This window comes from Solanum verrucosum, unplaced genomic scaffold (genome assembly GCF_900185275.1).
Source record: "Solanum verrucosum unplaced genomic scaffold, falcon-dt-bn FXZP01000307.1, whole genome shotgun sequence".
In the NCBI taxonomy this organism is placed as follows: Eukaryota; Viridiplantae; Streptophyta; class Magnoliopsida; order Solanales; family Solanaceae; genus Solanum; species Solanum verrucosum.
The window spans coordinates 501,521-527,119 of record NW_026020264.1 but is presented as its reverse complement, the minus strand read 5'-3'; the positions used below and the strand labels follow the sequence as shown (position 1 = coordinate 527,119).

General features: G+C 34.6%; 2 protein-coding genes across 3 annotated transcripts in view; both read right to left on the bottom strand.

Moving 5' to 3' along the window:
• Window positions 1-25,599, bottom strand: part of LOC125833615 (uncharacterized) — a 182,522-nt gene that overhangs the window by 53,156 nt on the left and 103,767 nt on the right. The gene's annotated exons all lie outside the window — the stretch shown is intronic.
• LOC125833591 (protein transport protein SEC23) lies at window positions 498-22,618 on the bottom strand. Its single transcript, XM_049512747.1, has 13 exons — window positions 22,020-22,618; window positions 16,564-16,842; window positions 15,723-15,896; window positions 11,204-11,365; window positions 9,934-10,076; window positions 6,785-6,860; window positions 6,540-6,715; window positions 6,365-6,446; window positions 3,114-3,191; window positions 2,796-2,957; window positions 2,435-2,698; window positions 1,699-1,803; window positions 498-971 (listed from the first exon to the last, which is right to left on the bottom strand). The coding sequence occupies exons 1-13, from the start codon at window positions 22,467-22,469 to the stop codon at window positions 828-830; spliced, it is 2,295 nt and encodes a 764-aa protein (XP_049368704.1). The 5' UTR covers window positions 22,470-22,618; the 3' UTR covers window positions 498-827.

Here is a 25,599-nt window from a genome sequence, read left to right as displayed (position 1 = left end):
TTACCATGATATTCATATTAAGTGGTGCATAGTCTTTAACTAGCTTGAGAAATAATTTGAAATGAATAGTTAAAGTGATCGGAGAGAGTAGACAGCAGCACTGATGAGTGATGGGAACACTAAAAACAGCTTGATATTGGTCCAAATGACAGGTTACAAACATATTTCTCGGTTATTAAAAAAAAAAAACCTTGATATTGGAAGAAAATAATTAAGTCAAGGTATTTTAAGAGACAGCGTCGTATCAAAACCCAACTTCTCGATTAGTTGAATATATTCAAAGCTGTATGTATATAAATCTCATAATTAGTAGAATAGTGCCAAATTTCTAGGAATATTCCACACCTTTTGTTGGAAGAGGAGTGAAGAGAAAATTAATATAAATTCATCATGAAGGCAATGGGAGTAGTAGAGAAACTTTAAACAACAATTACGAAAAAGAGAAGCAAGAAAACAGTAAGCAAAATTGTAGTAAGAGAAAACCTCTTAAGAAGGAGAAATGTATTTTATCCGACTTACTGTCGTGTGCAAGTAATTAATTTTGAATTTATAACACAACTCAGGCCCTAATAATTATAAACTGAATTCACTTGCAGTAGAGATGTTTGTTCTCACCACAATGTTACAAGTTTTTTTTTTTTCTTTCTTTGATGTCTATCAAAACCTCAGAGAGTTCATAATACAGAAGCATTACAAGATATTGCAAATAAATAAGCCATGTAAAAATGATTTCAAAATTAAATGTCAAATTGTCTTGCTGTACAATCAATCCAAATGAAAAAAGTTTACAAAATTCTCCGCTAGACTCTGAAGATGTGTCATGGACTCTAATGAACAGCCAACCGCTGCAGATGATCCAAGAAAACCTCAAAACTAACGTCATCCGTGAATATGATATCTCCACCAGGAATAGGAGGAGCATCAGAGTTGTATGTGGCAGAGGGATTCAACTTTGCTAGCATAAAACGAGCCTGTATAGAAAAGATTACTCTTATTATAAAATTACTTCTGCCTAAAAGAAAGTTATTCTATATAATACAAACAGAAGATAACTTCAAGTTGGTATCAACTTTGGAAAAAAGATGATGAATTCTTTCCAGGAATGAGCAACTAACACAAATATTTTGATGTCCAGATCCAGTTTTCACTATGGCCACCAGATCTTTCGACAAAGAAAAGAGAAGAATGCAGTAGGCAACTTGAAGAAAAGATATATCAAAAGCAGGTAAAAATTTGGCCAAACTGAAAGCTCCAGATAAAAACTCTATTTTTTTTTCATGAATAGACATCAAAAAGTGTTTGATGATTGTTTCCAGAGTTTTTCTACTAGAGCGGCTAATAAGCAACAGAAACAAATTATTTCCGTACAAGTGAAACATGATTAGCTTTTGGACCAAGTTTCAAAGGAAGAAAGCATGTTTGGTTAGAAGATAGCTAACATCTTTAACATGGCATTTTAGCACAGATATCAACTCAAAGTGTCAATCCAACCTTTTGTTCAGAACATGAATTGCAGACAAAAATGTTATATCACAAACCTCTTGCTGTTTAAGAAAAAATTCAAATATGTAAAAAGAACTACAAAACTGAAGATTACAGATCCAACATCTGCTGTAAAGTCTAAATAAAGGCACATGCATCAAAAACAGAAAATATATATACATTAAGGAGGACTAGACAGAAAGCATAGTTAGTAACCTGAGATCCATATTGATCACAAATGACCAAACGAGGTACTGGAAATCTTTCACGAACAATGGCCTCTGCATCTTCTCTAGGAGATTTTAATAGTTCAGCAAATGCCTGCCATAGAGTAAATTTAAGGTCACATAAATGACGAGCAAACTCAAATCCAAATCATCATGAGTTCTGTGCACCATGACATAGACAATAGGACCAGAATCAAAATGGACTCAGAAATAAGATTAATTGTTTAAAGCAGGCTACAAAGCAAATTGTCGGTCAGGAAACACAAGGATGACACCTTTTCCACATCATTGCTGATACTACACTTTGATTTTTGTATCAAACAAAAAGTAAAAGCTGGTTTATGGATTTTTAATTACTCAACCCCCCCCTCCCCCCGACTATTATCATGTGTCTGATGGTGAAAATAAGATTACATCGAACAGGTATGCAACTAGTGTTGCATCTATCCAGTCACGGTGACTCTTTTGAAGTGTCTGCATTCAATGCAAAAGAGCACAAATCATTCCCTTGAAAGATATGGATCCATGAATCAATTGAAATTTGAAGTTGTTATTTACTCTCACACACATGTGTGTCTGTGGGGTAATCCTATATATCATATTCAAACCAGCATCAAAAAGAAAGCTAGTCTGAGATCAAATTACTTGACATACAATCCTAGAATCAGCAATTGATAAAAGTTTTTAACTCTTCAGTGTTTAGTTCAGACTGAAAAGAAGGCTACCTGATGTTCAGGTTGTTCATGATATCCAAGTTTTCTCCATTGAGCAATAGTTGATCCATGAAACACGACAATGGTGAAATAAGAATCTAGAAGAAGGATTCTATCAGCAGCAATTGCCGCCACATCAAGGAGGACTGGTTCCGGACCACAATGAAAAGAATAAGATATCAAAGAGGGCTGAATCATCACGACTGAGTTAGCAACATTTTCCCGGTTCAGAATCATTCTAAAATATGCCGTCTCATCTGGACTGTTCCCAAAGACCTGAGCCAGAGTTGATGTTAAAAATTGAGCATGATGGTAGAGACAGAAATGTAAGAAAGTAATATGCTTGATGTTTACAATCAAGATGAAAATATACCTGGACAAACTGAGACCGCCGCAAGTGAAACATAAACTGGGGAAATATTGAAAAACGAGGAGATAGAGTGAAAGAAGATGGAGTATCTTTCTGGTAGTCACCAAACCGAGAACATATGTGTATCAATGACTTATCCAGCCATCTGATGGGATCAAAATCAGCCTGCAGAAGAAAGTGGAAGTGGGTTTCCAAAAGGTAAAAAAACAACAGTGCAAGATAGCAAGCCATGGTAAAGAAAGCAAAACTTCTTGGACAGAAAACAAAAAATACAACCAGATATAAGGTTAAATCATCAGTAATAAACCAAGAGGATGATACCTCGGTTTCCATTTTGAAAGAAACTTGTCGTGCCATTACCACAGCAGCTGCTTCTTGATCAAATCCAGCAATGAGGTCCTATAAAATACAGAAGACAAACCTCTCGCTGAAACAGTGAGACAGATAAACATAAAAAACTATGTCCTATTTACTTTATCTCTAAAGCAACCATGAATAAATATATCAGGTTTTCAATTTTAGTGGCATAATTGTCAATAAGCTGATAAATAACTTTAAATAGGATAAATATACATTAAAATCAGACTCCGAATTCAGTCTCCTCAGTCCTTTGTACCTTTTCTAAAACGAGTACATATATTTAAGATATCTAGCAAAGCAATGAAAACTCGGACCCAGATGTTTTCAAGACATATCAACTCAAACCTCTGACCTAGTAACATACCTACTATGATGTGATTAAAATTGTTTCTGTTAGCAACAAGGTTTAAGTTTAGTGCTGCATTGCAATAAAAAGGATAGTATTTATTAAGATTGAAGGACAGTGGTAGTTAGTCGAACTGCATTCAGTGTTCACAAGTTTCTGATTCGGTTCGAATTCAACTAGAATGATGAAAGGTTGATGTTAGCACCCCTTTAGTCTACCAAAGGTTTACACATGGGAGATTTAAGGAAATTAGAAAGTAGAATACTTTAGCATATAAGTTATTTAGTTGTTCGCAGTAGATTACAACAACTTTTAAATAGGAGGTTATTCCTCCACTTTCTCAATTCAGTTGTAGTAGGAAGTTATTTTCCTTGTTTTCAGATGGGTGGTTAATCCACCAGTGTTGTATTTAGTGTATTTGAATTCAGTGAAATGTTATGCAGAAAGTACCAAGTTTTTGAGCACTTCAAACTCAAGAGATTGCAGGTTCTCTCTTAACGAACCAGCACCATAGGTCGTAGGAAGAAAACATTTGATTTCACACTACAGTGCCCCATAAGTGCCCCATAACCAGATCCATATCAGGGGACCATAACAACTTGGTATCAGAGATGGGTGTTATGGGAGATCAAATTCAACATCAACTGGCACAATTGGTGAACTTGTTTCAAGAAGAACGTACAGCCAATATAGCGAGACAGGAAGCAATAAACGCTCGCTTAGATGCAACTCACAAAGGATCTAGCGAATTCGAAGGTCGATTCTGAATCAACTGAACATACTAGTCAGAATCGGGGTTGGAAGGGTAAAAGTGGAGTGGCAGGAGGGTCAGAATCAGATGTGCAGAAGAAAGTTCCATCATTCCTAGGTATACAAAGTTGGATTTTCCAAGATTTACCGGCCAAGGGGGACCCTTTGGGATGGCTGAACAGATGTGACCACTTCTTTCGACACCAACAAACCCCAGAGGAAGAAAAAGTTGGACTTGCTTCTTTTCATTTGGAGGGGAATGCACAACTTTGGTTTCTTCAACTAGAGACAGATATGCTTCAACCGTCTTGGGATGAATTCAAACGTTATTGTAACCTTCGTTTTGGGCCACCAATCAGAAGTCAGAAGTTAGGAGAATTGGCTAAGTTGCGCCAGATTGGGTCCGTGGCAGATTACCAAGAAAAGTTTGAGCAGTTAGTTTCCCGGGCTGGTACACTCACACAATCGCAAAAGATTGAACTTTATATTAGTGATCTTGTGGATTATATAGCAATTGAGGTTGAGTTGCATAATCCTCTAGATTTGGCGGCGATGAGTTTATCCCAGCTTTATGATAGCAAGGGACAACCTTTTCGTTCGCAACTATTAGATGCCTGCAACAGATTTCTCACCTCCACAGCGCACCAGATTTGTAAGGAAATTGACTAGATCTGAGATGTTTAAAAGGAGGCTTAAGGGTCTCAGCTTCAACTGTGATGAAGTCTTCACTCGGGGCCATCAATGCAAGAAATTATTTTGGATTGATTCCATAGACAAAGAGGAAGAATCTATGGAACAGGAGATAAATCCTAATACAGATCAACCTGAAATTTCTTTGCGAGCCATCATTGGTGTCACAACTCCACAAAATATGCGCTTACAAAGTGTATTTGAATTCAGTGAAATGCTATGTAGAAATCACTAAGTCTTTGAGTACTTCAAACTCAAGAGATTGCAGGTTCTCTCTTAACGAACCAGTATCATAGCTCGTAGGAAGAAAACATTCGATTTCACACTACAACGCCCTATAACCAGATCCAGATCCAGATCCATTTCAAGGGACCATAACAATTGACTTCTTATTGTAGCTAAATAAAAATGGGCAGAAATGAAAAGATAAATTGACTTTTCAAATAATCTGAATACTTTATTTTTTTAAAAATTGATCCCGAAGTACTTCTATATAATGATCCCATAGTACTTCTTAAATATAAAATATTAGATGAGTATTGATAAGTGCAGAGAAAAGGCATCAAAAGTTAGAAAGTGGATGTCGGACAGCAAAAGTTAAAAGGATATCAACCATTAGATCGTAGAATTTACATTGTTGATACTTATTGATGAACTTGTAACAAAAGAGGGTTACAAGTTGCTGCTAAAACTAGTGGAGTAACAGGAGACAAATGGCCAATTAGATGACTGCAGAGAGCCTTATCTAAGGATCTAATTTCAACGGCCAGAAATTACTAAAACTCCTCTGGGGACCAACAGGGTGTGAAACCAAAACCCTCATTACCTTTAATTTCAGTATCATATTAGGTCTATTTTAAGGATAAAGCAACGATCTCAGAGACTCACAATAGTAGATATTCACACTCCAATAGGATTCCAAGGAGTTTGAGGTGGGTAAGCATAGCACGAGCCTTGCATGCACTGCAAATAGCGTCTAATGACTCCCCAAACTATCAATCTGCACACATATCTCACTTTGTACCATAAGTATTGTAAACGGAAGAGGTCAAAGAATGGTTAATCGCCTTCACAAGCCTACCTCAACTATGCCTACTTTTAAATGATTTACCAAATCAATATAAATCCAAAAGTTATTTAACTTAAATATGTCCTATTACATTCCCAAAGAGGATACTTGAGTACTTCATGTTCTTGTTGGAGATATAGGAGCTCGGGTTATTATAATCTGATTGAGCAACTATCTTTCCCATCTCACTTCTTATCCATCTAAACCACCCCAGTATCCTCAATTTCATGATTTAACTACTGAACTCATCGGATTTTTACTTTTGTTTACATGGAAAAAGCATAAAGGATAAAGGAAAGGCAAAAAAAAGCACCAGAAACAGAAACAGACAGCATAAAGTGCATAAAGAGCCCTTGCCTGTACACTTCCAGGTCCAGCAACCCATCTTCTAGAAAGAGTAGTAACCCGAAGTCTCATTTGTCCGCTAGGGTGCTGATAACTGGAGAAGAATATTTTTGATGTCAGGAAATAGTTGATCATAGCCAAACAAACTGGTCAGTACTTCTCAAGATATAATAAGCTAAGTTCATACTATGTCAAAAACTGGAAATAAAACTGTGGATTTGCAGATTGAGCAATTGCATCTGGGTTCTCCTTCTTGGCAACTTCAAATATTAAACAAAATGTTGAAGTTTTATCAAGACCACACATCTTCCAAGCTGTTGTATTTCCCTGACCTACGACAACCTCAGAGCACAAAGGACCTTTCTGTAGAAAGACACCATTAATGAGTATCTAAAAGCTTTGAGAGAAAGCACTTAAATTAGTAAAACATACCTTTTCAAGTGATGCACAAGGACCAATAACTCCCTGAACTTTGATATCTTTTGAGCAATTTATCTCAAAAATACCGCTGCAGACAAACAAAGATGCTACCTAAGTTGTAAGACAGAGTAAGAACTTGATAACATATCAATGCTAAATGAAAATGTTTCAGACCACTCATCAGCATCTGGAGTGGAATTTTGTGCAGAACTATGCATAACATGTTAATATTGACACAGAAGTAACAAAAGAAAGTTCCAATCAATGGTCTCAAAATGGTTTGCAAACAAAATAAAGAGACTTATGGTAAACATAGTTAAGTTGAATTCATCAGGCTGTGTATTAGAGTTCAGTGTTAACCGTCAATTAATCAAATCACCTCGTATTGTCAAGCCCAAGTGAGTTTGCTTAGAAGCTGATCTGAAGCAATAAACTACCCAAATCAGTTAGGCCCCCTCTATACGCCCCATCCCCTCCCCTTCTCTGGTTACTCGCATCATCATTCCCAACTCTTGGTTGAATTGTGCTTTCGCCAGCAAGCACTTCCTCTGTGATAACACATTTTTTCACTGCCCATATTCATCTTTATCCCACTACTATAGCCTTTGAATGTTGTTCTCAATAATTGCCCAAGTTTGACCATCATTTTCTCAACCAAAAACTGCATCTAGTTTATCTCTCTCTACCATATCATCAGACTAATAAATTAAATATTTTGGCAGAATACCTAAGGACCCCCCTAAACTTGGTACGAATTATTAGTTACACACTTAAACTATATGTAGTCTTAATTACCCCCTGAACTTGGCTAATTGACAGCCTTTACTCCGCAAGATCTCATCCTAAGAGAGTGGGAGATACACTCGTCTGCTATGTGGATTCTTTGCCCACATATCATTATTAAAAGAAATACTTTTTTTAAAATTCATTAACATTTTAGATTTTTTTTTCGGGTTAAATTAGTAAGTTAACTTGGCTAGAACTCCATTTTCAGGCGAAAATTTTTATTTGGCTAAAAGTAATAAATTTTCAGTCAATTCTTCTGTTACTATATCCGAAAAATAGAAATACGTTGTTGAAACAGATGGTCATTAAATAAGATAAAAATAAGAATATACAGTTGGAACTTAATTATTTTGCTAAAACTTTTTATTTCGCTGAAAATAAAGGAGCTAGCGCCCAGTAGTTCTTTTATAGATTTGGTCAGAAAAAGAAAAATATAATAGTTGAAATCAATAGTCATCGCATCTAAAGAAGAAATACACAGTTGATACTTCATAATTTAGGATTAAACTAATTGTATTTGACTAAAATGGAGTTCGAGTCAATTTTTATTTTTTTACAAGTTGGCCTGAAAAAGAAGAAATATACAGTAGAAACAAATTGTTGGAACAAGTAGTTATTGCATTTAAAGAAGAAATTTTAAAATGCAAAGTTGGGGTAAATTTGCATTATATATTAAGCTGAAGCAAAAAAGAAATAAGCAATTGTAATAAATAAACTACTGTATATGACTATGTGGCGATTAATGGTTGAAAAGTAGCCTACTTGGGAGCTGATTTTTCAATTTTTTTCCATCTCGACGCGTCTAAAAGAGAATGTATTCATGATCTTTGTCACATCAGCGTCTAGGAGGTAAAGACTATCAGATAGTCAAGTTCAGGGGGTAACTAAGACTACTGATAGTTTAGATGTGCAACTAACAATTCGTGTCAAGTTTCGGTGTACTTTAAGCATTCTGCCTAAATATAAGGAGAAGAGAGTTCTAGAATTCAATTGGTGATAGATTGCTTTCATAATTGACAAGACTCGGCCAGACATGAAATTTGCTGAATTTGTCTGCTGCTTTTGGATATTTTTCATCATCCAGATCCTTCTCATTGTAGCAGACACTGGCCGTTTAAATTAGCCAATAGATAATGTTTAAAAGAGACTCCAAACTTCTTCTTTTTTTAATATGAGGGAAAACCCTCACCTGAAATCTTGATTTTTTTTTATAAAGGTAACTTTATATTCACATCAAAACTCATCAGCAGAGCCTGATGAGGTGGGATTTACAGCCCCCAGGGGGTAGTTTCAAAAGCCAAAACTTTAATAATATATAGTTTTAAGAAGTTTGGAAATGGGGATGTTGAAACGAGCATAGCACTGTTTCCATCATTAAGTCCCAAGATACCTTTCCTTTTATCTATTTTTTAAAACCAAAATATCACCACACACAGTTCAACACTCAACTGATAATGGGCCCAGCTCTCTATCCTTCTCCACTTAAAATACCAAACTTTTGCATGCAGTGAGGTTCTAACCTGCGATGAGCACCAAATCCAAACATCACGTGCTGCTCTTACCACTAGACCAAAGCCCTGGGACAATATACCTTTCTTTTCTTCTTTTAGGAGACAAAAAGGGTACAGTTAAAATGCCAAGCAGTGAGTTAGGCAGTTAGCGACAAACAAACAAATCCCAAAATAGAAAATCAATTTCTGCTTTTTCATTTCCTCTAACCAAATGCTCTTTACATTTTCTTTTAAATTGCCCAAACTCCAATACCGACTTGTAAGTTTAATAATCCTCAACTTAATATCAAGAATTGTCACCTATAAGTAGAGACGTCCAATAAAAAAGGAACCTTGCAAGCAAGAGTCTGGAGAGTCAAGAGGAAAAAAGAAAGAGAGAGAACAACTTTCTTAAGATATTTAAGTTTCTTATGAAGTAAAGCTTACAAACAAATTTGCAAAGATGGATGAGCAAAAGAAATTCATCAAATGGGGGCCACGAAGATTGATTGGAACCAGATCAAGTAAGAAATAAGTGTTTTCAGAGTCACAAAAAATCACAACATCAAGATTCATAAAGGAATTGGCAAAGAATAGAGTCAATATACTGAATTGTGTGCACATTGTCAAAGTGGAAAGAGAAAAACCAAAACACATTAATAGGCTTAGTGCCATCATAATTACTTGGCAATGACGGAATGATAATGAGATGTCATTAGAGGTATAGAAGTAGAACAAAACATAACAAAGAGACATAACCCAATAGTTAGATCAGAAATTAGAGATTCTCTAGTCCTAGAATTCATATGGAAATTACTTTTTGCTTTTTTTAAGAGGCCAGGGTTGGGGAAGCAGCAAACCAAAGAATGTTCAATTAAACCTTACTTTGATGACAGGCCAAGATCATTGCCATCTGACTGGAAAACTTGTTTCAGAGAATCCTTGAAAACACTATGGCCAAAACTTTCTGCCAGAACAACAAGTCCACCAGTTTTTTCACATGCAACTTTAATTTCAGCAAGGCCAACCTAGCATGCAACAGGTTCCATATAAGTAAAAGAAAACAGCCAAACAGAAAATAGCAAGGGGTCACAAGGTGGAAAAGTAAGGAACAAAATGTGGTTGCACGATCTAGCAAATAAGTATAATATCAAGTTATGGCAGTGGCTACTTATGAACTCATATGGATTAAGTAAATACTGAAAGAATTAAAATTTGGAGATACTGAAAAAAAGGGAACTTCTGTGTAATAATGATGTTGCACTTCACATAACATCAGATCCAGTGTTTCACGAGAGAATCAAACAAAGAAAATGATTTGTCATTTCATTGGAAATGAAGGTACTCTCAAGAGACATTGTCATAAAGTTTGTGCGGTCAATTGATCAGCTTGCAGACATATTCATCAAGTCCTCGCAGTCCAAGAACAAGTTATATATGTAGCTAGCTTGGCACATATGATTTGTATGCACCACGTGAGGGGAGTTTTAGAATCCTAGGAATATTCTAGAGCAAGTGTAAATATAGTAGATAGCTTGATTTATTCCTATTGTAATTATGTAGTAATTTTCTTTTCTTTTTAGAGCATGTAACATAGTTAGCTATTCACCATCAAAGGATGTGGTGTAGTGGATGGGGCTGCTCCTCCCTTAACCAGAGGTCTCGGGTTCGAGCCTGGTTATGGAAAAATCCTTAGTACGGACTACGGAGTGCTCCCCCGAATGGGGCCCTACGCAGCGCGAATCCGGATTAGTTGGGCTCCAATGCAGGAACTGTAAACCAGATGGGAAACCAAAAAAACATGGTTAGCTATTTAAACCCCAAAATCTTGAGGAGTTGTCAAAATGTATTCTCTCTCAAACTCTCTTCTTACTCGCAAAATACATGTGTCATTACAATTGTAATCCTCTCTTATCAATTGGTTATACTTTTATCTATGAATAATTGAACGTATTTCTATTTTCACTGTGTTTATATAAGAGCATGGTCATATAAATACCAAATCTCTCAATAAAAGAAAATCCCCGGGTATGAAAGGAGAAACTTAAGCACTCAACCTAGAAGTGACTTTCAATCATCTATTTTATAACCTTGGAACTGGTTAAATAAGTGAAAGCATTTATATCAAATTCTGGTGAATATTATTTGATGTTACCTGTTCAAGTGCACAAGCAAAAACATCCAACACATGCCCTTGATGCACAAGTTGCTTTGAAATTCCCTCGTAAAACTTCACAGCCTTATGATACAATGGTGCAGAATCTTTGTCCAGATCCTTGTGAGACCTTATGGGCTCAGACAAAATCTTTGACACAATCTGCAATATTCATTCAATATAAGACAAATCACTCACAAGTACATACATGTCGAGTTGCAATTGATAACAAAAATGACCAAAGATAGGAGTAACATGCACATGATACAGATTTGATATCTGCTATAGACAGGCTTAATATTTTGTTGGCTCTTGTTACTTTAAACTTTTACCATAAAGAAGTTGAAAACCTCTCAATCCAGGTGATAATAATCATTCTAACAGTGAGGAACAAGCAATCAGAATCTAAGCAAGAAGCCATTGCTTCTTTGGATCCGATTTAAATGATGAAAAAGAAAAAGAAAAAAAGGAGATATATGACTTCTATTTGTTTTACGTATTAGGACTCCTCTTCAAATATACTTTGCCTGTTCTCTACTTTGTTGCTTGTTCTTTTTATTAGTAAGGTAACAATACTTTTGTTGCTATATATACTTATCTAGTTAGCAATGACTCTTTTTCTTCTGCTAAAATATATTACTTTGCTTCTTTTGATTTACTTCTTTCTTCTTCAAGGTGACTATTTTCCCTCCTTCTGGTGTGCAACAATGCAAGTCCTCTTTTTTTGCACCTGCTTCTGGAATCTGGACTTCTCTTTTTCTTTTTCTTTTTTTGAGTAAGGTAACTTTGTACTAAACCAGTACTTAGGTAGCACTGAAAAAAAAAATTACAAATGGAATAGATACAGAATATACCAGATATGAAACAAATCCTAAATGGTGCCTAGGACATCTAGGATTGATTCAGTGCACAAGAATACAGTTTAGTGCACCAAAAACAGAAAAGCAAAATGCATTTTACCATCAACGATTCTTTTTTTCCCTTTGTTGTATTTCCTCCATAACATTTTCCTTTCTCTTATTCTTGATTTATAGGCTGATTATTTGGAAACAAAAAAAATCCATTGCATGCTATAAAAATAAATCTTTTACAATCTTAATTGTTAATTATTGGAAACTGAGAATCAATTGATTGCAATTATATCCTCCAACATTGTAGAAATTACAGTTTCATGATACCTATTTTGGAACTTGGAACTAATATTGTCATTATACTCCCTCCGTTCTTGTTTATGTCACACAAATTGAATGTTCCAAAAAGAATGTCATGATTCTAAATTTGGAAATAAATAGTTTTCCACTTCTCATTTTACCTTTAATCAGAAGTTTTTAGAACACACAATGTTATGACATGTTTAAACTTTAAGGCCACAATTTTCAAAAAGTTCATAACCGCACAAATGCTATGGTAGGTTTAAGACCACAAGTTATAAAAGCTTTCATTTCTTTCTTAAACTTTGTGTCGAATAAACTATGTTAAAAAATTAGAACAAAGGGAGTAGTATTTTGGAAGCTGATACTATTAACGTCAGTTGCTATTTTGACATTATAAATGCTAAATTCATATATTACACCCAAGTGTGTGGCCCAGTGGTCATGAAGTGGATACCAACTTTGGGCCACGAAGTGACTACAACTTTGGAGACAAAGGTTCAAATTCCAACTGAGACAAAAAACACTAGGTGATTTCTTCTCATCTGCCTAAGCTTTGGGTGGGCACTCGGTGGAACAGTTGAGGTATTCACAAGCTGGCATGGACACCGCCATTATAAAAAGAGGTGCTCTATTCAAATATTATGTAACTTCTGTTTTCTATAAAGTCTGCTCTGGTTTGTTTCTCGCTGCTAGGAGCCTTGTTGTTTATGTGCTTTTGCCTTTTAGATACACTAAGTTTTACCTCCATCCGCTCAGAGAAAAGATAACAAAGGAAAATGTAAGGCTATTCATCCTAGTTTTTGAATGCTATGCCATGATTTTAACATGAGAACCAAAAAACAACCTTACAACATCAAAGAGCCTAAAGAATAGTGAACTTTTAACAAAGGGTGTGCATTAAGCATGTAGTATCCCATGTTTAAGCAAAGGATATATTAGTCATTAGTGAAAATAATAATAATTCAAATGGGCCTTAGCCCATCAGAAACGTAGCTAGGGAAAAATATTAAGCTAAAGGAATTTAGGGGGAAAAAAAAAAGGTTTCCCAGCAGCTCTTGAAAAGAAAAAAAAAAAGAACCGTATTCCTTGCCCCTCTATTCCAGTGAAGGAGCACGAAGGGGTTCAACGCGGAAAAAGAAGAAGAAGAAGAAGTGGAGCCCCTGCTGTTGTAAATAGGGATTTCAAGGTATTTTATTTCACTTCACTGACCTGGTTATATATGTATTCTCACGGGTCAGATTAATGTGGCATCAACAATTTAAATATGAATTCAATTGATTTGGATATGAGAACACCCATGGATAAAAGCAGATTTTTTTGTTATACTAACGCCAAGTATACTCCTAGTTGAGTTACATTGTGATGCAAAAATTGAGTTAGTGACTGTAGCAGATAGAAATAAATGTAAACTTATATGATGAAACAAGTTACTTTCTGAGGGGTATGAATAAATGTTGAAGGAATTATAAAAAAAGTACTACAGCAAAGTCATGGGAAGCCAAAGAATTTGTCTGAGCGGCAGCAAGATGTGGATATTTATAATTATGACTTATTGTTGCTTAAATTGAAGACTTATTGTTGCTTAAATTGAAGACTTATTGTTGCTTAAATTGAAGGACTATTAAACTAATGAATAAGATGGACGTATGAGAGTCAAACTGTAACCTTGGGGATTGGGTATTGTAAATTAGTTCATGAAATAGCTCTAACAAGGAGATTTAACACGAGATTTATATGATGTGAATATAGGTTGATCGAATGAAAGTTGTACAGCTTACTTGAAGTGACAAGTTTGGTATTTCAACCCGAGTACGGTGAGTAGTAATCTTACCACAATTTGTAATTCACAAATTTCATGATTTTTACATGGTTTATAAAGTAAATGTGTTACCAACTGTTTTGAACTTGCATGTGGGACAAGTCTTTTCCTGGATATGATACTGAAAAGATTATTTGAGATGATCTCATTCTTACAAGATATGATCACTGTTATTGAAAAGGTTTTACACTTATTTGAGAAATAGTATTTTGCAGGTGATTGTTAATCTTTGAAATGATATGATTTGATAAGATTTAAATGCTCTATATTCGATTTTGAAATTCTTCTACTGATTACAAGAAAAATATAAATGGGAGTAGACCTTGATGAATCCCGTAGCCGACGGGTTCGTTAGACCTGGTGCACCTTGTAGTTACTGATTTGTAGTTACAGATTACTGATAAAGCCCTTGCTAGTGGGAAGGTAGAACTAGTATACTGTTACTGATATCCCTCGAGTAGGGATCTACTGATATGAATATCTAACTCCTTTATGAGGAGTTCACTGTTATTGGTTACTTCTTAAAGAGAAGGCCACACGAAACCTCCCAGCTATAAGATTTGATATGGAAATGTTTTTTTGAGTTTACTATTAAGTATTTACATTGATTTTGCTTATATGAGGCACATAAGATTGAATATTATTATGATTTCTGAAAGGGCATTATTTCATCATTTTGATTATTATACTAGCAAGTTTTCTGACTTGTCCCTCATTAAAATGGTTGTGGTTAAGTATTATTACTCACTGAGCTAGCGTCTCACTCCTCGCTAATTGTTTTTACAGAGAACTCAGGTGGTATTGAAGAGGATTTCATTAGCTAGAGAGTGTGATTTGGTAGCATCTGGTGAGCCCCACATTGCTTCGCGTGGCAAGAGATCTATTGATTTGCTATGGTTTATTTAGTTTCTTTAAAAACTCTTAGAGTCGCTCCATTCGTCATCCTTTCCTTTTGAGTCATGAGTATTCCTTCATATTGTAGTCAAGTGACTAGTTTGAACTTCTTTTTCGTATTTGGAGATATAACTGGTATTATTGCGTGGAAGTTAGACCATCAATGGATATTAGGTTTTGGTTTATAGTTGTTATTATTTGTGTTGTGGATTTCTGAGACAGGAAAAATTCAAGATAGGCACAAAAACAAAGGAAACTCTGCCCGATTTTCTATAAATTTATGGTAAGGCTTGCTTTGGGATTCTTTCCCCTTAGCGCCGGTCACAGACCTAATTTGGGTCGTGACAAAGCAACCCTTTCCCCACAATTTAAGTGAGAGAATACAAATGGCATGTACTAAGTGCAACCTTGCAGATTAAATGCAGTGTAAACCAGTCAATTTGACAAGTAAATAATGTATTTTTCAATTGTTTTCTTTTGGGGGATAGTTTCATTTGTTTCTCTTTCACTAAGACGAAAAATGTGGCTTCCACCCTCAAACACTCACAAAAAAATTAGAAAGAAGTCCTTATAACTTTATCTTATTATAGTCTCAATGAGAAACTCAAATTAAAATTCATATTCAATAACTCAACAAAGAGCTATGACTTACAGCACCTGGCCCTTCTGTTGAGGGCCCACCTAAGAATGCCATAATTCTGGCCCCAGAACCTGGAACACATATACCCAACAAATGAGAAGCCACACTCAATGCAGTACCAGTGCACCGTGCAGCTCGATGATCAGCTGGCACGGGCCAAGGATCTCTTTGAAGCTCCTCTAATATCTGAAAGAGAGAATTTCAGAAGAAAAATGAAGTCAGATACAAATCACAAATGGAGTAACAAAACTAGCACTACAATCTAATGGCTTGTCAAGGCTTAGAACGAAATATCCTATTAGACCCTTCACACTTTCATGAGAAAAAATTCAAAATAGTCACTTTTTGGATTGGAGTAAAGTATTCTTAAGTTGAGAGGAATGTTGAATAAACACCATGTTATTATTTATTGACATTTCAGTTAGTATAAAGGTGGAATAAGATTACACATTTTATGGCACAGAATAATAGATGAAATGTCTCATTTATAAAAACTGTCATTGAACTCAGAAGGCACTGAAGGAAGCATATTTCAGAACATAGTACATCTGCAAACCCAAAGGAAGTTAAAAAGGGACAATCATAGAAACCAAGATGATTGCACTCAGCCACATTCAAAGGTGTAAAATGGAACACTTCTTTTGGGTTTGGTGGGGGAGGGGAGAGGGTAAGTAGTATTCAAACACATCCATTTCCACTAATAAATGCAATATCTATTGTGAAAAATAAATATTTACAAGACTTACAAACTGCATTCCCTTTTTCCCATCTACACGTTATGTCACGAGTTCTGACAATGTGCGGAATGTATATAACAGTATTTACATATAAAAAGGCATGATTGAAACCATACCGAGTTGAGTGTAAACTCGCACTCAGATGCAGGCAACAAAAACCTAGAAATACTCTCTTGAGAAAGTCCATCTCTAACCCCAGCAATGACACCTGTGGTTGGTTTAAGCTTATTTGCAAAGAAGCCCATTTGCTCCAACACTTGATCTTTAGAAACTTCCTTTGACCCCTTGAACACATAAACCTTTGGAATCTGCCCGAACCCCAGCTCATGAACATGCACGTAGGTCCCAAATGTGATAAGGCCAATTAAACAATTTTCGGGCAATGTGCCCACTACCTGCTATCAACAGAAGTAATCATGTCAGTGAAAAATTACTACATGGAGAAAAAAGCTTAGAATCTTCATTTGTGACTTCAACAAATAGTAGAAACCGAAAGAATAATTATTTTCAATGAGACATGCTTGTATGACATTGAGGAAGGATGTCTAGTGGAAATGTTCTATACCCAATACATCACATTCCAACTTGAACCCAACCTTTAATTGGTTTAAAGGTGAACCAAACTGGGGATTAAGGACCAGACACAAATGTTACCTAAATATAGAAAGCTTCAGTTTGTGGAAGGAAGACGACACTGCCATTCACTACCAGATTATCTTCCCTAGATCATACCCATTTATATACTTGGAAGTCTTGAAGAGACCCCAACCGAAAGAAGAACTATTTATTAAGTTATAAGAAACTGAGTAAATAAATATGGTAACCCTAGGACATTTTGGAAAGTCTCATTGAGGCCCCTAAACTAATTTTGGACTCAAGTACCCCATTAAACTATGAAAAACAGCTCCGGATATTTATGGTCAGAACCAACAACAAGGTATCCAGAAGGATCTATGGTCTGCAGAGCGCTGGAACTTGACCTTTAGAAGACAGTTGTAAGATTGGGAGATGCCAAGAATAACAAATTTCTTCAACACGTTGGAGCAGTGCTTTCCTTGAGGTGGCTTGAGGTGGTGTAAAGCAAAGAAATCGGGAGAAAACTTGTGTTAAAAGTTGAATCTCTACACACGACACATATATTAGGTAAAGTATATTTAAGAAGTGGAATCAGAGCATTGTCAACACTTACGTCCTAACTCTACTTAATATCCACATTTAGTACTCAGCCTCAAGCAGGAGTATATATGACAAGTATATCCAACTGGTTACAGATATAATCTACGGTAGGACTTCCAAATTTTAGTGAAAATATTTGTCAAATGATCATTTGAACTAACAAAGGCTATCACAATATCCGGGGATTGCATTTTTTCTCGAACAAAGTGACAAGCAACTTCAATGTGTTTAGCTCTCTCATGAAAATGTGAACTCAATGACGATGTGTAAAGCTTCTTGATAATCAAAACTTCTCGAACGAAGTAACCATCAACTGCAATTATTTAGTCCTGTCATGAAAAATAGGATTCTATGACAATGTGTAAAGCAGCCAGATTATCACAGTATAACTTCAAGGGGTGAGATTGTTGTACTCCCAGCCCCTCAAATAACTTCTTCAACAAATACATATTTGCAAGTAGCAAAGGCCACAACCTTGCTTTGACACTTGACCAAGCAACCACATTTAGTTTTTTTTGTTTATTTCTAGAAATCAGATTTCCTCCAAACAATACAAAATAACCTATTATGAACCTCCTCTCTGAGGCACCACCAACACAATCAGCATTAATATGTCTAACTATTTCAGTATGACCTCTATCACTAATATAGTAAGCCTCTCCTCGGGGCATAACCTCTCCATAGGGCACACTGAAGATACTTCATAATTGAATCACCACATATGAGTCATAGTTAGAAAATTCAGAAATTGGCTTACAATACTCCCAGGGAAAGAAAAATGTGATTGGGTAACGGTAAGATAATTCAATTTTGAATCAAAAAGTGTGGTTTAATGGCCAATAAAGTGAGTTGAGAACCATGAGATCTTCAGTTCAAATTCCAACAAAAACACTATGTGATTTCTTCCATATGTTCTACCTTGGTGAACAGAGTACATGTTGTTGGTGAAGGTGGAAGGTATTTTGTGGAATTAGTCGAGGTGCGCACACAATGGCTTGGACACCATGGTAATTTAAAAAAAAAAAAAGATAATTCAATCTTCCAACAAATCAACAATATCTCCTAACTTTACTTTTGGTACCAGTTGGACACTAGGATCCATTGTCGTGTCCTTAGCTTACACTCAAGAAATCTATTTTTTCTAGGATGTCTAACACACACTTTCTCTATGATATATAGATGCATTACGGGTCAACCTTAATGCCAAGAAAGCACTTCAAGTATTTTAAGTCTTTGGTTTGAAACTGCAAGTGCAAGTAGGCCTTTAATTGGTCGATATTAACTACATTATCTTTTGTACTGACAATATCATCAACAAATACATTTAGAATGATATGCTTTTCATCAAAGTGTGGGAAGAATAACAAATATTTTGACAACTCCTTATGAGACCAAAGTTAAGAATTGTTCAATTTATGTGAATGAACCATGTTCAAGAAGATTGTTTGAGGCCATATAAACAGCATTTAAAATAAAATAATTATATTTTACCCCACTTGTGGAATTTTTTTTTGAAACTGGTAACTTACCCCACTTGTGGAATTACACTGAATATGTTGTATAATTTATTGATCAAAAAAATTGATAATTGCACCACGTAAACATCCTCTTTCAAGTACCATGCAAAGACATTCTTGATGTTCAACTGTACAAACAGCCGTTTGGTAATACAAACTAGTGATAGGAACAGATAATTAACACAACCTTAGCTAGCGTATCCCCATAATCCAAACCAGAAACCTCTCCAACTCTTAACAACAAGACGAGATTAGTCAATTGCAGTGTTATCAAAGGCGAAAAGCCCAAAAAAGCTCTAAGGTCCGTGGGGGCTTTAAGCGCAAATAAAGCGTGGGCTTTAACGAAAAAAGGCGCAAAGGGAGAAAAGAATACAAATATATATGTTTAGTCCAAGACTAATAATTATAAACAAATATATGACCAAAGAAATTGAAAAAAAATTGTGATAAAGTGAAATATCAATTATTTAGTTTCACTTCTTCATAAGAGGCTCATTGGCAAGGAAACATTTTCCTTAGATCCTTGATGACAACACTGAAGCGCACATAAAGCGAGGCGAAGCGCTCAACACATTTTGAGCCTCGCTTTGAGGCTTAAGCGCACTTAAAGCGCGCCTTTGATAACACTGGTCAATTGTACCATTAGGAGACACTTTCACTGCATATACCAGACGGCACCTCACTATAGTCTAGCCGAGAGGCAACAACACAAACTCAGATGTACCTTTAGCATGTAACATACTCGTTAGCCAGTACGTGACAGTGCTATGGTAATAGACAGGTGTGGAGACATCGTTCAAATGGAGAGAGCTGCAATATAGTGTGCAGATAAACAAGTGGTTTCAGGTAAAACGAGTGAGATACCTCATTCACGATTCGAAATGCTCCATCTGCCTCACATCCGATTCCATTGTCCTTGGTCCTATTACTGATGTGTGATCCGAAAACATATTATGCATCCTATTTTACCCTTCCACCCATGTTATTAACATTCTACTCCCAGCCCAATGCAGGTGGAGTATCTAACATACGCCATCAATTTGACACGCATGACTATTGCAAATGAAATCAGGCCCATATGATCGGCAATGAAGGAAAGCACGAAATGCTAATCACTACGCACAGTATTATACTTTGGGCATGCATAAGACGCATTATGCAGCATACATCTTTTCCTATTGCCAATAAGACACACATGTTCATTAGTCGTTACAAACTAACTTATGTGTATCCTCACAAACACCATATGTGACCGTTTAAAAGCCAAACTTCCTACTTATCAACTTAGGCAGAAAATAAACTATTTTCCATTCAAATAGTTTATGGTGTATCTGATTTGAAAGAAACAAGAGATGTTTTGATGGGGTTCAACACAAATATGCACTCTTTAAGGCTAGTTGTTGGGTTACCATTTTTAGTTGGGCTAATCGCTTCCCTTTAAATAACTTAGATCTCTTTTTGGGAATTTGTCGGCTCCTAAGCTCTAAGTTTTTTGGGTTTTTTGAGCTGAGCACTCCTCCTTTTTTATCGTCCTGATAAGGTAAAGACAACTCTTCTTCTGTAACTTTTGCTTCCCCTGGATGCCTTTAATGATATTTCACTTACATCATCAAAAATAAAAATAACGACTATTTTCCACAAAACATGCCTACACAAGAGATGTTCTACACAAGGCTCTCAAAAAGCAGTGTTTTAAAAGCGAAAAGTGCAAAGGACAGACAAGGTCCATTAGATATGAAGCAGGAAGGCAAGTGCATGTTTCTTTGAAGTAAAATGCACTCTTTACGAAAAATAAAAGATAATATATAAATGAATTTAGTACAATAATAATCAAATTTCAATTAAAATAACTAATGTCAATATTCACTTCACAATAATATAGATATTAGTCAAAACTCCTCAAAGTTGATAATCAACAGATCACTGTTCCTAATTGGAATCACTTTGAGCATCTCTCTTTGAAATACAGCTCACATTCATGTGAAGCGCATGGCATCACCCATGAAGCGGTGACCCCTCCCTTTGCATTGCTTCATCCTAGTTGAATTCGTTGAATCCTCAATACTATTCCACCCTATTTTTTTAATAGGTTATTATATTACTATTCCACTCTATTGGAACCTGTTACATTCCAATACTCAACAATTTGTCTTTTCAGATACATGATTCTTTAAAAATAGATATTCTCCACGTTAATGGTGACATACCGCGCACGAGTCTCTAAACAAGCTAAAATTACTTAATGTAACTGTATCAACAAGGAGTGGAGTTAGGTAGGCTTGAGGCAGTTCATCCAAACCCCTCTTTGGCGGAAAATTACATTGTATATACATGGTTAAAACTATTTTTTATGTATATATAGTAGATGTTGAACTGCTACGGCTCTTATCCTTCCTAAGTGGTTTGTATGTCTTTCTTAGTTTAGACTTCTAAAGACCCCCTTGTACCAAGAAGAAAGTTCGGAACATAAAGATAATGGGCTCATCTATTATAAGTTATTAGTTTACGGAGCTATCTCAGAGGCGAAGGCCCTTTCCTTCGCGATTGGTAAGCGCTTCGCTGTAGCCAAGCTTACTGCTAGCCTATCGGCAAGAGCCAAGCTTCGACCACTTCGGCTATTTGTGTGTTTACTTATTCATATTTTGAAACTCTTAGTGAAAACTGGCATCAACACTACTAAGTGTTAGTCATGAGTCATGACTAGCCAGTACCGCCTATGTGGACACTTTCTCTACTAATTCCATCTCATGACTGCAACAGGACTAGTGCCCCGATCAAAATAAATGTAACAAGTAGAAGTTGAAAAAAGGAAAGATCTTTTAACAACACTGTATTAAACTTAACAGTTCTCAAACACTAGGGAAGAAAAAGCACATAACCTGTAGCAAAGATGATTTCAGGTAACCAATCTCCTCTTCAATAACACAAGTATCGATCACGAAAAGAAAAACAGGGTTCGTCAACGAGGCTTTTTCCGAAGGACTCTCGTATTCAATGGTAGTATATTGCGGGAACAACTCAGCCGGCATATTAGTCTCCGATATAGACTGATAACTCGGAGGAAAGTGATTACGCTGAAGGCAAAAACAGCAGATCCAGATCTTAGTAGACGAGAAATCAACGATGGAGAAAGGATTGAGAACCGATCGGCAATTGCGGCAACGGAGTGGTGCGTAAGGAAGAGTGGGAGTGTTAGGGAAGGGTTTTAACGGTGTGTATATGGCGGAAACGGGAATTACGCATTGCGCAGCCTCCGATTTGCTTCCCGGCAATATGTTCCACGGCATCCTTACGGCGTCTTGTGTTTCTAATTCTAGGAATTCCGTCATTGTTGCGGCGAGTGTTGGTGGCGGAGTGGTAGTTTATTGATCGGATCTCCGGGAAGTGGTGGCACTGGCCAGCTCAGGGAAGGAGTTTTTAAGTGCGTCTTAGTGATTGTAACGTTTTAGTCTATAGTTCTGTTAAGGCGTTGTTTGGTAAAAATAAACAAAAAAAAATGATAGGGAAAGTTCTTTGTTTTAGTCACCTGTGTTTAACTTCTTGAAAAGAATTTCACATCGACATCACCTTTAATTTTTTTATTAAAATTTTATTTTGATAGTTATATTTTAAATAATCATCATAGTGTTCGAGTCAAACTCTATCTATAGTTAAACTAATTATAAAGGATACTTGTTATCTCTCATCAATAACAAGTATCAGATAACTTTGTTCACTGAATCTAAAAATAGATTAGAAGAAATTATCTAATATTTAAATCATTATATATTTGGATTGAACATTTAAAAGATATAATAAAGTATTTGATAATTATTTAAATTATGTTATCTTACTTAATTATATACATTAATCTCAATAAATCATAAACATAAATGTTAAAAGTATGTAATTAAAGATGAGCTAGATTAATTTATTTACGTGATACTTCTTAGTAATTAATTATTGTGCTCGCAAGGTTCATTTATTCTCTTTTCTCTTCGTCAATTTAATGACCGATTCATTAAATCTGTGTGGATTAATTACGTACACATAAAAATAAGAAAATAATTCTGCATAAAGGAATTATTCTCAAAGGAATATGTAGATAGATATAGAGAAACCTCTTAAGAAAATGAGGAAAAGATAAAATATATACGAAAGCTAATAAAATTATATATATCTTAAATTATTTGTAGAAAATAAGAATTTTAATACTAATAATCAAACAAGGTTAAATAAATTTACTTACATGTCAACTTTATTATGTCAAATCAAAGAAAATTCAAAAAAAAAAAATGTTTTGAAAGACTTACTAAAAATGAACTTTTGATAATAACTCTTCAATATTTGAATCCACCTATAAATTTACATAGTTTTAACTCGTGTTATATTTTAATTATTTGTATAATTTACAATTACATATCAAATTTATAATTCAAACTATTTCCAATAGGTTTTACCATGTACAATATACTAGATTTGTCAAAGTTGGAGACCGTGACACTTTACATTTTCAAAAAAATATAATTTTAAATTTTCAATGTTAAAACCAAATTGAAAGCTTAAAACCTTAATAACACTATTACTTAGCGTAATAAAAGATCGAGTCTTAGTGAGTCTCTTAAAAAGAAAGGATATAAAGATGATCTTATTTATTTTAATAATTGTATAAAAATGTTGAATTATAGGTATATCATAATAAATTGTGTGTTGATGACTTTAATATAATTTGAACTTATGAAAAACTTTTAATAACAATAGGATATATAAAGAAAAAAATCGAATGAACGATTTTAAGAAAATAAAATATTGTCTTAGCTTGCAAATAAAGCATATGAAAGATGAATTTTATGTGCATCAATTACATATAATGAAAATATATTAAAATAATTTTATGTGGATAAAATTCATTTAATTAGTATTTTAATGATTGTGAGATCACTTAATGTAAATAAAAAATCTTTCAATTTGACCTCGTATAAATAATGAAGAATTTGTTGATGTAAAAATATTATATTTTAATGCAATCGGGACATCAATGTATTCTTGTAATAATACACTAACAAACATGATTTTTTCTTTTACATGCATATTAGTAAGATTTAGTTTTTCTACCACACGAAAACATTGAAATGATATTAAACGCATCTTTAAATGTCTTTGAAGAACTATTGGTATGGAATTATTTTATTGGTATTGTTTTTATTTGTGGCCCCTCAGTCAAAATTATCACAGATGATAGTCAAAATATACATAATATACATATATTAATTATGTATATTTATGTATATAATAAGTATATTTTTTATATGTAATTATATTTAATATATAAATCATATACATTTGATGATTATTATATGTTTGAGCATTCCAAAAATGTAATTCTCTTTTTATTCAAATGAATCAAAATCACAATTAATTTGCTATGCAATTACACAATTCTTGTCCGATTTACATAATGATCTATCTCAAACATACTATTTATTCCATGTGGAATTATAACTAAATATATCATATCACTCAACAAATAAATTATAGTTACTATTTATTCAAACTAAACATAAATAATAACCATTCATAAAGTATGTCGAGAATATTATGTTTGTCTTAAATCACTGACTTACACTCATGAGGTATGTGTGTTTTATATATATATATATATATATATATATATATATATATATATTACATGAATACAATTAAAGGAATGTTAAATTAAAGGTCATAGAACAGATCATTGTCACCAAAACAAAAAAATTCTACTTGTGATTTTGAAAAGAAAGACCATTCGGAGTGACCCAATGGCTCAAAACTTTTTGCCAACGAAAGTAAAAAAATTGTCTTTTAGGTCGAGCTTGTCAAGTGTAGGTTACAATTTTTTGTGTGGTTTTTGTTAGCTATTGAATAGAAGCGGCTTTTATCGTGTATTCATTCAAAGAATAGTGATTATGAGTTCGAGATTTACCTTGTCATTTTAAAAAAAAAAAAGTGGAACATAATGTTCAACAAATTTGTTCAACTGATAATTTGACGGATATGTTCGATCACTTAAATACTACCAACCTCAATAATTGAAAAGTTGACGCGAAAATGATATTTTCATTAAGGAAAGTAAAATAGAAATTATACCATTATTTTTTTCTCTTAGCTAAGATCGACTCCACTGATATTTTTCCTAACAAGATTTTTAAACATAACAGAAGGTAATGTATATTACAAGATATGGTATAATTTTTTTTAATTAGAATTTTAGTAAAATTGTAACAAAATAAATTATCAATTATTGGACATTTAAAAAGGTGAAGTAAATATTTGATAGTGTGGATGTCAACTACTCTTTTTCCATCAAGTAGATAACCCCCTGCTGTAACCTATGGTTGTAACTGTTGCCAATGTATGTTTAAAACAGTAGCACCGATTACCAAAAATTTTGTAGAAACACGAAGTTACTAAAGTTTCCAATGAACCAGTGATGAAACA